Here is a 14915-nt window from a genome sequence, read left to right as displayed (position 1 = left end):
CACTGAAATCGATTATCGTCGTAACGATGACTGATAAAATCAATTGTTCTGCATTGCTCAGCACAGTTAACGCCACATTCACGCATACCTCACTGTATTGAATATTCTCTTCCCACAACCTTTGGACCAGACGACCCGCGCCACAATCGCGATTGTTATGATTTGTACAAGAAACTCTGTCTGTCACTGATAACTGCCACAATCTAGTAAACAATCGAATTTTCTCCACCGGCTAAACCGTGATTTGGCACCATTTCTTTCCGCGCAGGCAGGTGCGTGTTGTAACGAGTTATTTTTAACCTTCGATTGGCGGCAGGAAGAGCGGATTTTAGACTGGGTCATAAAAATCACAAAGTCCACCTAAGCTGGGCAATTCCGGATATTCACACGTTTTGGGGGGGAGGTGATGGAGGGCGATCTTATCAGCGCTAGGTCAAAACAAACCACTGTAATCTGTAATCTACGCGGGGCTTATTGTATTGTGGATGATTTTCGTTAAATCGTGCGGATCATCGATGTCTCGAGAAGATGGTATAAAAGCAGTGGCCTTTGCTTACCGTGCATCATACCCATCTTAGACACCCTCAACTGAGTTTGGTTTTTATTCGACAAAACAGTGGACAACCTTCCAACTGCAACGATGAAGACACTTGCCGCAATTGTTACCGTAGCAGTGCTGGCCAGTGCCGTGATGGCAGTCAGTGAGCATGTGAACATTGAGGAACCTCTCAGTCGTCCTGGTGGAGGAGGAGGAGGAGGAGGAGGAGGTAGCGGTGGAAGTGGCGGTAACCGACCGGGTGGTGGTGGTAGTAGTGGCGGAGGCAGTCGTCCACCTCCACCAGTAGCCCCTACGCCGGACAGTGGAAACTCGAGTGAAGACGACAGCAGCGACTCCAAGGAAGACGCCTACGTAAACCCCTGCAAAGGCTTGCTGATCGGTATTTTGGAGCATCCGAGCAGTTGCTACAAGTACATCAGCTGCTACAAGGAGGTGGCCACCGAGGAAACCTGCCCGCCCGATACGATCTTCGATCTGGACGAGATTACCTGCGTGCCGGGCAATCAGCGCACCTGCCGGAAGGAGGGTGACGCTTACCCGCTCCCGACCGACATGTGCCGGGGCATAGTGCTGGGAACGATGGTCCACCCGGAGGACTGCAACAAGTACGTCAGCTGTCTGCTCGGGCGGGCCCGCGAGCGTTCCTGCCGGCCCGGGTTCGTGTTCTCCGAACGGCTGTTCGTGTGTCTGCCGGGCGATCTGAACTCCTGCACGGTGACGCTGCTGCCGACGACGTCCACCATCGCGCCGGAAGACATTCGCCCGCTGCCGAGCGATATCTGCCGCCGGAACAGTGTGGCGTTCGGTGTGCTGCCGCATCCGCAGTTCTGCACCAAGTACGTCACCTGCACGCTGTGGATCCCGGCCGAGCGCGACTGTGACCGGTTCAAGGTGTTCAGCGAGCGGTTCTCCATGTGCATGATCGGTGATGTGAATCGCTGCCGGCCGATTCTGGGACGGGAAGCAGAGCTGGAGATGCAGTAGAGTGGAGCGGAATGAAGGACTCTTAGCTACCTGTTTAGAATGTAATAAATATTGTTTCTGCTTATTTTTGTACATCATTACTTACAAGTGCGTGTTTCTTTCTTGCTCTGTCATTACGCCATCGTGATGACTTCAGATAAAAGTCAAAGGAAGTGTTATCCTTCCGAAACTCTCAAGAAATACGAACGCTGATTCGCGTGAATTTCTGCATCTCATTAAAGTCATTTGGTAACGATTAATCTTCCGACCGAGGAACGTCCGTTGCTTCTTCTTCCGGTTGTTCGCGTCAGTGTATGCAGATGTTCGAGGGCGCAGGGAGTCCCTGTTCAAGTGAAAGTCCTTATCAGCAAGTAGCGCATTGAAGCGGACGGAATGGATTGGAGGACCGCAATCCGGAAAGAGAAAAGGATCTTTTCGAAAAAGGGAAAAGAAGCAGAAAAATGAAAGCTAGCTACTCACACACACATAAAAAAAGAAAAACATTAGTACCATGTCATGTCAGCAGTCGTCCTAGCTCGTCTCGTCGTTACGCATAATTAATTGTGGGCGTTGAAATAATAACATCCTAAATGTCATGCTGCTACCTCCTGGTGGCCTGCATTCCACTTTCCTGACAGCCCCGGGTCGAACGTCCCTTTGCAAAGGTTCCTGCTTCATGACCCGTTAGGTTGTTTATGGCCCATGTCGCAGCAACTGTTGTTGTGCCGGGCTTTGTTGCGGTGTGGTGCAGTTTTTCGCTAGTTGAGAAAAAAAAGGACGAGCAAAGAGAAGCAGATGAGGCAGATACAATGGACAAAAAAAAAAATGCCAAAAGAAAATGAAATTTTAAAACCAACACCACACTCTGTTCGGGAGTATTTTGTCAACTCTTTCCCGAGCGCGATACATTCCACATTTCGGAGCTCATAATTTATATACACCAGCCAGCCACACTGTGGCAGGCTCTAAACGCTTCAAGATGGTATATGACCCGGCTGCTCGGGAGTGGAAATCCTTTTCCCCGAGGAGCCGAACGCCGTGAGCGAGACAATTAATTGCTCTTTAGTGGCAGCAGCAGCACTCGTTCAACCGCAGCCGGTTGAGCTGACTGTTGCAGCTCACGCTCGTCAGGTCGGGTTTCCAGCCAGGATGTACGGAATCGGTGGACTGCAAGCTCGCGGTAGGACAGATGTTACACGTCGACGGGAAGTTATTTCCAGAGGATGGTGATCCTTTTCTGAGGATGGTAGGAACGAAAAGACGACGGGAGGGTTCCTCCTATTTTTTTTTTTTTGGTGCATACTGTAGCGTGCGTGTCACGTGTGTGTATGTGTCCTTGAAATGTTGTACATGAAGCATAGTTGTTGGGCTACCATTGCAGCACTATAACTTCATTTGCGATGTTGTAATTATGTGGTTTGTAGTTTGATGTAGCTATTGATGCTTGTTAGAGTTTCTGTTGGTTTGAAGAATACATCTTAACGAGGAAAGATAGCTTGTTAAAGCCATTGGGTAGCGGAAAGTGGTTTTTATAATTTAATTTTTAACAACACGTGACTTCCATCTTCTTCTTTTGGCTTAACGGTTGACGGCCAAGGCCTGCCTGTACCAATTGTGGGCTTGGCTTTCAGAGACTTATTGGTTTCCCCCCATAGCGGGATAGCCAGTATGGCGGCACGGTCCATGACGGTCCACGGCTTGAACCCATGACGGGCATGTTGTGGAGTCGTACAAGCTGAGGACAGTAGTTTGATCCACTGCTATCAACTACGACGTTCTTTTTCTACCTTATGTTTTCTCATATTTTTTAACACAGTAACCTAACATCATTCTTGTCTAAATGTCCAAATCAATTAAAGCCTGTACTGAAAGAAGGATAATGCGATAATGTGAAGAAAGATTTGCATTTTATACATCATTTTGTATGATAACTGTCTTGCAATCTGTCTGTTGCAAAGATAACGTGTTTGTTCATTCACTCCAATGCTAAAGCCTTTGCTGATAAGATTCCAAAAGGATCTACTGCCACAATCGTAATGAATGGCAGCTGCATTAGAATTGCAACTTTATCTGCACGAAACTTTCGGTTACGAAATTCATTGACATTTTGCACCGGAATCATACGATAGCTCAAGCTTAGGCAATCAGTTTCCTTCGCCTAGCATAATCGCTTGGTTGATAAAGAGTTGGTTAAGATTCCATACCAAAACGAAAAAAAAGAATCAACCAGCCGTAATCTTATCTGGACCATTTGCCGAATGTCCGAAGCTAATAAATAAACCTGACGTCCGAAGGTTCACCATTTCACCTAATGAGCTTAAGACTGTCTACGGCCGCGTCCAAGCAAGATCTGGATTAATCCTAGCAACGATACATCTTGAACTGTTGTCAAACGCGCCTCTTTGCTCACCTGTGCACCTTTGTGCCAGCGCAGCAAAGCGCTATCCGCAAGCGTTAACATGTAAGTGAAAAATCCTACCCGCCGGTGGATCCTTTTATCATTTTATTCTACTTCTCCCTCCCGGCTGCTTCATGCACGGTAAGTATTATCTTGTCAAATTGATTGTATCCTAGCAGGAGGATTGGAGCATGGTTCTATTTTCACCCACACACACGCATACATTTTGAAGCCCTGCGGTAAAGTTGTATTGACATGCTGGATTACAACATCGCACAAAAATGAGAGGATTATGTTTAGGCTTTTCGATCTTTTCCGCCTGTGTGGTAGGCGTCCCCCTTTTTTTTGGAGCGTCCCACTAAATCCCGCCTACAACACGTACGTCACTACAACAAGTAAAACTACAACAAGTACGTCAGCTGTCTGCTCGGGCGGGCCCGCGAGCGTTCCTGCCGGCCCGGGTTCGTGTTCTCCGAACGGCTGTTCGTGTGTCTGCCGGGCGATCTGAACTCCTGCACGGTGACGCTGCTGCCGACGACGTCCACCATCGCGCCGGAAGACATTCGCCCGCTGCCGAGCGATATCTGCCGCCGGAACAGTGTGGCGTTCGGTGTGCTGCCGCATCCGCAGTTCTGCACCAAGTACGTCACCTGCACGCTGTGGATCCCGGCCGAGCGCGACTGTGACCGGTTCAAGGTGTTCAGCGAGCGGTTCTCCATGTGCATGATCGGTGATGTGAATCGCTGCCGGCCGATTCTGGGACGGGAAGCAGAGCTGGAGATGCAGTAGAGTGGAGCGGAATGAAGGACTCTTAGCTACCTGTTTAGAATGTAATAAATATTGTTTCTGCTTATTTTTGTACATCATTACTTACAAGTGCGTGTTTCTTTCTTGCTCTGTCATTACGCCATCGTGATGACTTCAGATAAAAGTCAAAGGAAGTGTTATCCTTCCGAAACTCTCAAGAAATACGAACGCTGATTCGCGTGAATTTCTGCATCTCATTAAAGTCATTTGGTAACGATTAATCTTCCGACCGAGGAACGTCCGTTGCTTCTTCTTCCGGTTGTTCGCGTCAGTGTATGCAGATGTTCGAGGGCGCAGGGAGTCCCTGTTCAAGTGAAAGTCCTTATCAGCAAGTAGCGCATTGAAGCGGACGGAATGGATTGGAGGACCGCAATCCGGAAAGAGAAAAGGATCTTTTCGAAAAAGGGAAAAGAAGCAGAAAAATGAAAGCTAGCTACTCACACACACATAAAAAAAGAAAAACATTAGTACCATGTCATGTCAGCAGTCGTCCTAGCTCGTCTCGTCGTTACGCATAATTAATTGTGGGCGTTGAAATAATAACATCCTAAATGTCATGCTGCTACCTCCTGGTGGCCTGCATTCCACTTTCCTGACAGCCCCGGGTCGAACGTCCCTTTGCAAAGGTTCCTGCTTCATGACCCGTTAGGTTGTTTATGGCCCATGTCGCAGCAACTGTTGTTGTGCCGGGCTTTGTTGCGGTGTGGTGCAGTTTTTCGCTAGTTGAGAAAAAAAAGGACGAGCAAAGAGAAGCAGATGAGGCAGATACAATGGACAAAAAAAAAAAATGCCAAAAGAAAATGAAATTTTAAAACCAACACCACACTCTGTTCGGGAGTATTTTGTCAACTCTTTCCCGAGCGCGATACATTCCACATTTCGGAGCTCATAATTTATATACACCAGCCAGCCACACTGTGGCAGGCTCTAAACGCTTCAAGATGGTATATGACCCGGCTGCTCGGGAGTGGAAATCCTTTTCCCCGAGGAGCCGAACGCCGTGAGCGAGACAATTAATTGCTCTTTAGTGGCAGCAGCAGCACTCGTTCAACCGCAGCCGGTTGAGCTGACTGTTGCAGCTCACGCTCGTCAGGTCGGGTTTCCAGCCAGGATGTACGGAATCGGTGGACTGCAAGCTCGCGGTAGGACAGATGTTACACGTCGACGGGAAGTTATTTCCAGAGGATGGTGATCCTTTTCTGAGGATGGTAGGAACGAAAAGACGACGGGAGGGTTCCTCCTATTTTTTTTTTTTTGGTGCATACTGTAGCGTGCGTGTCACGTGTGTGTATGTGTCCTTGAAATGTTGTACATGAAGCATAGTTGTTGGGCTACCATTGCAGCACTATAACTTCATTTGCGATGTTGTAATTATGTGGTTTGTAGTTTGATGTAGCTATTGATGCTTGTTAGAGTTTCTGTTGGTTTGAAGAATACATCTTAACGAGGAAAGATAGCTTGTTAAAGCCATTGGGTAGCGGAAAGTGGTTTTTATAATTTAATTTTTAACAACACGTGACTTCCATCTTCTTCTTTTGGCTTAACGGTTGACGGCCAAGGCCTGCCTGTACCAATTGTGGGCTTGGCTTTCAGAGACTTATTGGTTTCCCCCCATAGCGGGATAGCCAGTATGGCGGCACGGTCCATGACGGTCCACGGCTTGAACCCATGACGGGCATGTTGTGGAGTCGTACAAGCTGAGGACAGTAGTTTGATCCACTGCTATCAACTACGACGTTCTTTTTCTACCTTATGTTTTCTCATATTTTTTAACACAGTAACCTAACATCATTCTTGTCTAAATGTCCAAATCAATTAAAGCCTGTACTGAAAGAAGGATAATGCGATAATGTGAAGAAAGATTTGCATTTTATACATCATTTTGTATGATAACTGTCTTGCAATCTGTCTGTTGCAAAGATAACGTGTTTGTTCATTCACTCCAATGCTAAAGCCTTTGCTGATAAGATTCCAAAAGGATCTACTGCCACAATCGTAATGAATGGCAGCTGCATTAGAATTGCAACTTTATCTGCACGAAACTTTCGGTTACGAAATTCATTGACATTTTGCACCGGAATCATACGATAGCTCAAGCTTAGGCAATCAGTTTCCTTCGCCTAGCATAATCGCTTGGTTGATAAAGAGTTGGTTAAGATTCCATACCAAAACGAAAAAAAAGAATCAACCAGCCGTAATCTTATCTGGACCATTTGCCGAATGTCCGAAGCTAATAAATAAACCTGACGTCCGAAGGTTCACCATTTCACCTAATGAGCTTAAGACTGTCTACGGCCGCGTCCAAGCAAGATCTGGATTAATCCTAGCAACGATACATCTTGAACTGTTGTCAAACGCGCCTCTTTGCTCACCTGTGCACCTTTGTGCCAGCGCAGCAAAGCGCTATCCGCAAGCGTTAACATGTAAGTGAAAAATCCTACCCGCCGGTGGATCCTTTTATCATTTTATTCTACTTCTCCCTCCCGGCTGCTTCATGCACGGTAAGTATTATCTTGTCAAATTGATTGTATCCTAGCAGGAGGATTGGAGCATGGTTCTATTTTCACCCACACACACGCATACATTTTGAAGCCCTGCGGTAAAGTTGTATTGACATGCTGGATTACAACATCGCACAAAAATGAGAGGATTATGTTTAGGCTTTTCGATCTTTTCCGCCTGTGTGGTAGGCGTCCCCCTTTTTTTTGGAGCGTCCCACTAAATCCCGCTAAATTGGATTAAAACGTCTTCACATCATCAGATAGAAGGGAAAAAAACCAGAGCGAGAAACGTTGGATCTGCAGCAAGAAAAAGTAGCGAGATGAGATTTTATCGAGTTTTAAAGGATACATTTCCGGGGTTGGAATGTAGAAAGAAATGTAATTCCATTTTTCCATTGACAATTTGAATACACCATATCAAGTATGGGTTTCGACGGTACCTCTTCTACCGTTGTTTCATCCGCTGATGAGAAACAAAAGTTCCCTCTGCCGGTTCAATCAAATCCACATTGTGTGTGAAGGTGTTATCGCGCATTTCCATCCACTGGCTGGCTGGAGTACAATTTATGGGATTAATTGGAACGGAGGTAACTTTCTTGCCTGCTTCCAGGGACTTACGTCTTCACAACAATAGCGTGCTATTTTCTTTCGCTTTTTGCCACCTACCAGGCATGACGAATCGCCGAATGCTTGAACTCCGGCACACGTGACCATAAATGGGAGTTTTCAGACCCACTCTGCGCAAGCAAAACAAAGCCCGGTACCAGGAGGCCCGGAAATGGATAGAAAAAAACGGCGCAAACAAAAACCTCCTCAAAAGGAACAGAAATGCAAAACCCCGGGATTGTAACAGAAAGGGCGCACCTTATCTGGACGCTTCTGCTTGGTTGCGAAAATTTGTTTTCCGGTCATTGTTCGGTGGCAAGGTTTTTGAATAGCCAGCGCTGGATTCTATTGGGCAGGAGGGATGGAAAGCTTTTCCTAAGCGAGAAAACCCCCCCGAAGACAAATGCCAGCAGTGCTGACTGCACAAACACACAATAAAAAAGTGGTATTGAAACTACGACGAGGAGAACACATTTTCCAGCTTCCGAAATATGACATGCCTTTGTTGGGCTCCTTTCAATCGAAAGAAATTTATCAAAACCATTCCCATACCGTTTGGGGCCGAAGGTTACTTCGGACCGATATTTTCCTTCTCCCACTCCCCCTCACACATGCACACGCTTGTATGGAGCGGCCAAAGGGAGTAGTCGCTTGGGATAAACATGACTTACTTTGCATGTACGGGTCGGTACGGTTGATGCAGTTTACGGTGTGTGTACTTTTGTTTGCCTGATTCGTTCAAACAAGCCCTTGCCCCAAGAAGCTTCATTGCTTCATCTGCAGGCGGCTTCAGCCGCCGTTTTCACTACAGAGACATGAGTGACTTTCAGTGTTATCATAACTCCCATCCCATTACCCACCCTTGCAGTGAACATGTTGATGGCCGGCCGGGTGAGTACGTATCACTTCATAATGGCATAAAATTTGGGCGTCCAAATGAGCCCATCCTGGTGTATGAAGTAATCAACTATTGATCTTTCCTTCCCCCCCAACAAACTTCTATTACACAATCCGGCTCGAAGGACCGAAACCTGAACGATGTATCGTTTTCTTTTCGCCCTCGTGGTCGTGTTCTGGACGGGGTGTGAAGTTGGAACAGCTTCCAAGATCTAAACATTCAGCAAACAAGGTAGTAATGTGTTTTCTATTTTTGGCCACACATTATGCGTGGAGGGGGGTGATTGGGCTGGGAACCTTTCTTTTTTTCCTTGGCTCTATGGTGTCTCAGTGTAATAGAAAAGTCTCAATTTTGATTTTGCCCCAATGATTTGCCGGAATTTGCGATGTGTTCCACGAATCGGTACGCCTCTCTTGGTGCAGAATGGTGATGCTGATAAAAACAAAAGTCTTTTGCCTTGTTGTATTGCTTTTTTCGTTTCCGAATACAAACCCCTGTAAGGGAAAGTGGAGCAAAATGGTCAGCAGAGGAATGCATGACTGATTATAATCTTTAACGTGTGTTTTTTCCAATACTCATATCATTATTTTCTTAGGATTCTATAAGTTTTATGGAACTGTGCACAATATTAGTCACTTTTGCCTATTTATGTCCATTATTTTTATTGTGATTAGACCATTGCATTCAGTTAGTTTTATGTTATAACAATTTAGTTATTTCTGGAAACATTTTCAAGAGAGGAAATGAAGGGTTAACTTCCAAGTAAGCTGAACTTATATACAGGGTTTCCCACGATTTATTGGTCAGTTCCCATGATTTTTTGGTGCGTTCCCACGAGTTTTTCATCATATCCCATTGATTTTTGGTTCGTTCTCATAATTTATTGGTATTTTCCGATTGGATATCAATACAATTGGACCAACAAATTCTGGGAAACGGCTAAAAAATCGTGGGAACGCACCAAAAAAATATGGGAACCCACCAAACATTGATAAGAACCAACCAATAAATCGTGGGAAACCCTGTAAAACATCATATATGCCCTTCAAATTAAAATGTTCAGTCTATGGGATATCAAAACAAAGGAAAATTAAAGAAATACGAAGCTGTAAACGCCTGAAGTTATACTTTTTTGTCGTAATATCGCGTTCAGATTCTTGGCGTATATTTTTAAGCATTTTGTAGCCCTGTGCGAGAATAATTTTATCAAACTTTGCCTATTTTTTACACTTTAATGTACTTGTTCAATCAAGCAGAGCACTTTGCCCTACCTTTCCCGTAAGCAAAGCAAACCAAAAGATATTTATCAAACCAAAACGTCACCGGGCGGTAGGAAACAGGTAGGAAACAAATAGGAAAGTAATTTTTCATCCAACTCACACACACACACACACTTCTGATGTTCTACGAATTGCAAAGAAGCGAGGAAGCAAAAACACCTCCCAAACTGGAAAACTTCATACGGGGGATTTTGTGCTGGCGATACATTTTCTTCCCTGCGTTGTTGTCCCATTATCTGGCAATGTTTTTACATCACAGTTCTAGGTGTATTTCGAACATATCAACCAGAAACAGGGTTACTAAAAAAAAACAAGAAAGAAAGGATGGCTTTAGTTTGATTTCATCCTGCAAACACAAAGGCGTGTACGGATTGGATACGATACGTTGGTTGCAAAAAGGTGCCTTCGGGCACACTTCGTACTAGTTTTCTGCCATTTTCTATCGAAACACACCAACACACAGAGCGGGTTGGGAAGGAAAAACCTTCCAAGCTTGTTTGGGAAGGAAGTTTGCCTCCGCATCGAGATTTGTTTATTTTCGATTGAATGAGGAAGAGCTGGTTGTGTTGTGTTTTTGCTTCCTTGCTATTGCTACAGCCCTGTTTGGTTATTATCGAGAGCAAACACAACCCACCCGCCCGCCTGTTCCGCGAGCGATGGGACGTTTGGTTGTTTGGAAGCGTAAAAGTTCAATCACTTTCAAACTGTCGGCATTTCAAAGTTTGCACCCTGACAGGTGGACGCTTCTTGCTTTGCCTATCGAAACTCCTGGTAGAGGGATTTTTTTACGTTACCATTTCTTCTAGTGATTCTTCTAGTAGAAGAAAAATGATAAAGTTGTTGCATCTCAGGTACGAGCTACTTCCCAAGCAAGGTGACCTATTTTGCAGCTGGCCAGAAGAACAAGGGAAATCTACAATGAAAACTACCCTGGCAACATTTTCACCCACCCAAAGCACCGACCACCCGAGAAGGCAGAGGATCAGTTTCGCATGATTAACTCTGCAGCGTTGGTGGGTGGTCGGCAACACTATAGTGACATTGACGGACCTGGGCAGCTTGGCATCACTTTCTTACTTTTCGACACACCGGTTGGGATGGAGCCGCACTGCAAAGGAGCTAACTTTCTGACATTGAGTTTAATTAAAACTGCCGCTCATTTACAGTTCATTACACTGGCTGGAGATGGAAATGAACGGTTGGAGTGAACAGCCGATGCGCCCGCATATTGGCAGGTGTTCTTTGCTTCTTCGATCCAGGATGGAGCGCATGATGACATGAGTGATGAACTTGCAAAACTTGATTGAAGGAGCTGTGTTTTTTTTGGGGGGTGAAGAAGTTGTAATTCTTTACAGCAGACCGAACTTTTAACGAGTAAGTTCTTCCGGAAGTCCGTCAATCATGTGGCAGAGATTTGTTTTGCAGGTGGGGAGAATTTTTCAATTAGCCTGTCTAATGAGTGGAAAGAATTGGTTCAACAGTTGAAAATGTCAAGAGAACTTAAGTAAAAGCATTGAGAAGATGTTTTGGGAGACTCAACTCATCTGGCAGCTCTCCGGAATGGTGAAAGTTGAAAGAAAGTTTCGATCTATCTGAGGCATCAACAATTTCTGGTGTACATTCCATCCTTCCACGCGTGTACCCGTGCTGTGGTCAACGTGAAATTACAACCTTCAACGGCAACGGTTCGGTAAATCTCTCAATAAATTTTCATACATCCAATCGCGCGAAAGCCCTCCGGCAACTCCAAACAACCACAACCGACGGGAGGATCAAGATCATCCCGTCGCTTCTTCCACACTGCCGCTGGACCAGAAGACAAGTGTAGCTGCTTCTGGAATGCTCCAAGACCCTCCCAGGGACGAAGCGCTGCGTTTATCGAACAATCTTATCAGCAAACGCTGAACCTCGTTTGCTCTCGACTGGCGGGGGCCACCCCGGGTGCGGCAGATCCTCAACCCGAAGGCGTGTACTTTCACGGTTTGCGGGTCTGCGGGAGTAAAATTTATTTCCTCGTGACCATTCACCCGTACTTGTCGGCGGTGGCTACCAGTTGCTTGCTGTGGAGATATACAGAAGGAGAGAGAGATGGGGAGCTTTTTCGTGTTTCGGGCAAGCTAAACTCATCGTTCAAAGTTTATCCTGAGAGGACTCTTCTTGCCCTGCAGCAACGCGTCCGATCTTGAAGCAGCGATAGCGATCGTATCGAAAGCTTTGAGAGAGAGAGCGCGAGCGATGCTTGTTGTTATTACTCCACCGTCGGCAACAACTTTATGCTTTGCTCCAGTCTACATGCGCCAGAGTGTACCAGCCGGCAATGGACCGTCTTCATAACTACACTCCGGCATCGCAGGAAGCTCCTACCAAAGGCACAGCGCGTAATACCGCTCGCGCTTCTCAAACAATGTGAAATCTGCTTGCTTCTCCCTGCTCGAAGACTCTTTCTTTTCTTATCAATGCATTTTGCGCTTTTCTTCTTTCCCGCACTCGCCCATTCCCTCCGATACCCAGCAAGACGAAATCCACCGAATGTAACGTTTTGTTCGCCTTTCATTCTTCTGCTCCCGGAAAGCGAACGTTTCGTGGGATTGAAAGGAAATGTCTTCCTGGTTTTTTTTTTGTTCGTTTGCTCCATTGCGTGTGCTCGGTGGCTGTTTTTTCCCCATTTATTCTCGTCCTAACGGATGTCGGGGAATTTCTTTCTCTTCAAGGCGAGCATAGAAAAACAGGCGGCAGACAAGGAAAGGAGGAAATCGGATAAAAATGGCAACTCAGTCATTTTTCTTATCCCTTTACTCCATATTACACAAACATGCGGCGGCGCCGCGCCTGCTCCTGCTGCGTTCGCTTGCCAGGACGAACCCGACGTCTTGATGGACGTCTTTTCCCTGTCGGCCGTGTACTTCTGAAAATGCGAATGAGAAAATTAATAACCCACCCAAGACTACTGGCTTGCTTCGGATGTACGGTCGCTCGCTCGCTTCGACATTCTAATTCCGGAAAAAGTGGGAAAATGAGAGCTTGGTGGGCGGAGGGAATTCCTATTCAGTCCATTATTCTTGTCATGCAGGGGACTTTGCACAAAAGGGGAAGGAGAGCACTGCTAAGCCCAGCGCTGGGCTGGCAGGCAGTGCCGTTCACTGCGACAGCATCTGTTGCGCGAGTTCTTTATTTCATGGTTTTGGAAATTTCTTTAAATTGTTTTCCGATCAAGCAGAAATTAAATCTATCTATGCGTGAGCGGCAGATTCCGACTGTTTCGTATCGATTTTTATGTATTCCTTAAATTTTGTCTTCAACAAGCAGAATACATCATGAGGGAATTGATGTTTTCAGGTTACATGCAATGCTTAATTTGAAATTTTTGGTTTCAATTTTAAGGCATTTTATAAAATTTTATACTATTTAAGATTTACTGCCAACGAACCAAGCAGACAAAAAGAAAATTGAGAATGGTATGTGTTTCCTGATGTATCAACCTTAAAATTGTTATTACTGAGTAAAATTTAGACTTGATAATGCAAATTAATAAAATAGTGTACCGTATTTCAGTTCATTTTGAAGTTCTATATTTAAACAACTAGAGCTGGATAACAGAGGAACCTCATTATGGCTCCCTAAGGCCCGTCTTTTATTCAAAATTTAACGAAAATGCATTGCTATGATATATAATAAATTATATGTGAGAAATCGATACATTTGTTGATTCCTAAACTTATTTCAGCTTCTAATGAAATCGTCCTAATCCAACATCAGATTCAAAACTTTTTTGCTACCTAGCTTGCCTCACAACTAATTGAAACCGGAGCGAAACTTCAATCTGACTGACAGGGTTTTCCAGGAGTTCTCATAGCTGTGGGGCACTTTATTGACTCTTTCTTACAAGAAATTAGCTTATTGTAATGTGAATTGGACTCTCATCCTTGTTTGACAAATCCTATAGCAATATTCAACGAGGCTGTTCAAAAAGGGTGCCATAGAGTCCAATTTCCAACATATGAAGTTCACTTCTAATAAGAGTCTAGGAAGTGTCCCACAACTGTGAGAACTCCTGGAAAACCCTGTAACAGCACATTTTCATCAACTAACCCATGTTTGGTTCGAGATAGTTGTACATTGCACTACTAAATCCAAACAAGCATTTGTGGCCACTTACAATCTCTCTCACGTTGCATCTAGCCGTATACTCTACCGTCGCTTTGACAATCCTTTCTCGCCAAGACAATGGCCCAACTCATGATGAAGGTGATTACACAAAGATGCTTCCTTAATTTTTCACCCGCACTGGACTTAAGAGCAAGCAATAGTCTACGGTTTATTTGTTTGCCATTTTTCCACCATTCCACGGCACACAGATAAGGATAAGGGATGTAAAATCACCACCGCACCAAAAACACAATGGAGAAGCTGAGATCTTCCCCGCACCTCAACACTAGCCACACGAGATACGGGAAAAGATCGGTGAGATTTTTCGTTTGTTTGTTTTGGTTGTGTTCTTAGTGGCCCCCGCGTCTTGGCTTGCGTCTCATTTTCTTCCACAGAAAAAAAAACAATAATCCACCCGCCAGGTCCAACAGGAGCGAGAAACAATGGAGCGAATATTATTATCATTATTGAAATTTCTACCCCCGCCCAATAGGTGCAGCTTGGCGCGCTTTGACCGCAATTTTATTGGCCACTGTGCACGAGAGCGCCTGCTTTCCGGTAGCACGCTGGTTTTAAATGCCGTTTTTTTTGTTTGTTTGTTGTCGCTGTTACCGCATCCTCCCTGCTGATTTGCGAAAGCGCTTGGCAGGGAGACCGTAAAGTGAACGGTACGAAGCTTGCCTTCGGAAAAGTGGCAAAGGTACGTGCTGGTGGTTCGATTAGCCGGCGAACGAAAGCGCTCCATCCCGGGAGGTTT

General features: G+C 45.4%; 1 protein-coding gene across 1 annotated transcript; it reads left to right on the top strand.

Annotated features, from left to right (window-relative positions):
- Nucleotides 1-550: 550 nt before the first annotated feature.
- LOC121599066 lies at nucleotides 551-4789 on the top strand. Its single transcript, XM_041926566.1, has 2 exons — nucleotides 551-1539; nucleotides 4319-4789. Exons 1-2 carry the CDS (start codon nucleotides 641-643, stop codon nucleotides 4707-4709), a joined length of 1290 nt encoding a protein of 429 aa, XP_041782500.1. The 5' UTR covers nucleotides 551-640; the 3' UTR covers nucleotides 4710-4789.
- Nucleotides 4790-14915: the final 10126 nt, after the last annotated feature.

The sequence above is a fragment of the Anopheles merus genome, chromosome 3L (genome assembly GCF_017562075.2).
Source record: "Anopheles merus strain MAF chromosome 3L, AmerM5.1, whole genome shotgun sequence".
NCBI classification, from domain to species: domain Eukaryota; kingdom Metazoa; phylum Arthropoda; class Insecta; order Diptera; family Culicidae; genus Anopheles; species Anopheles merus.
This window is presented reverse-complemented; position numbering and strand designations above follow the sequence as displayed.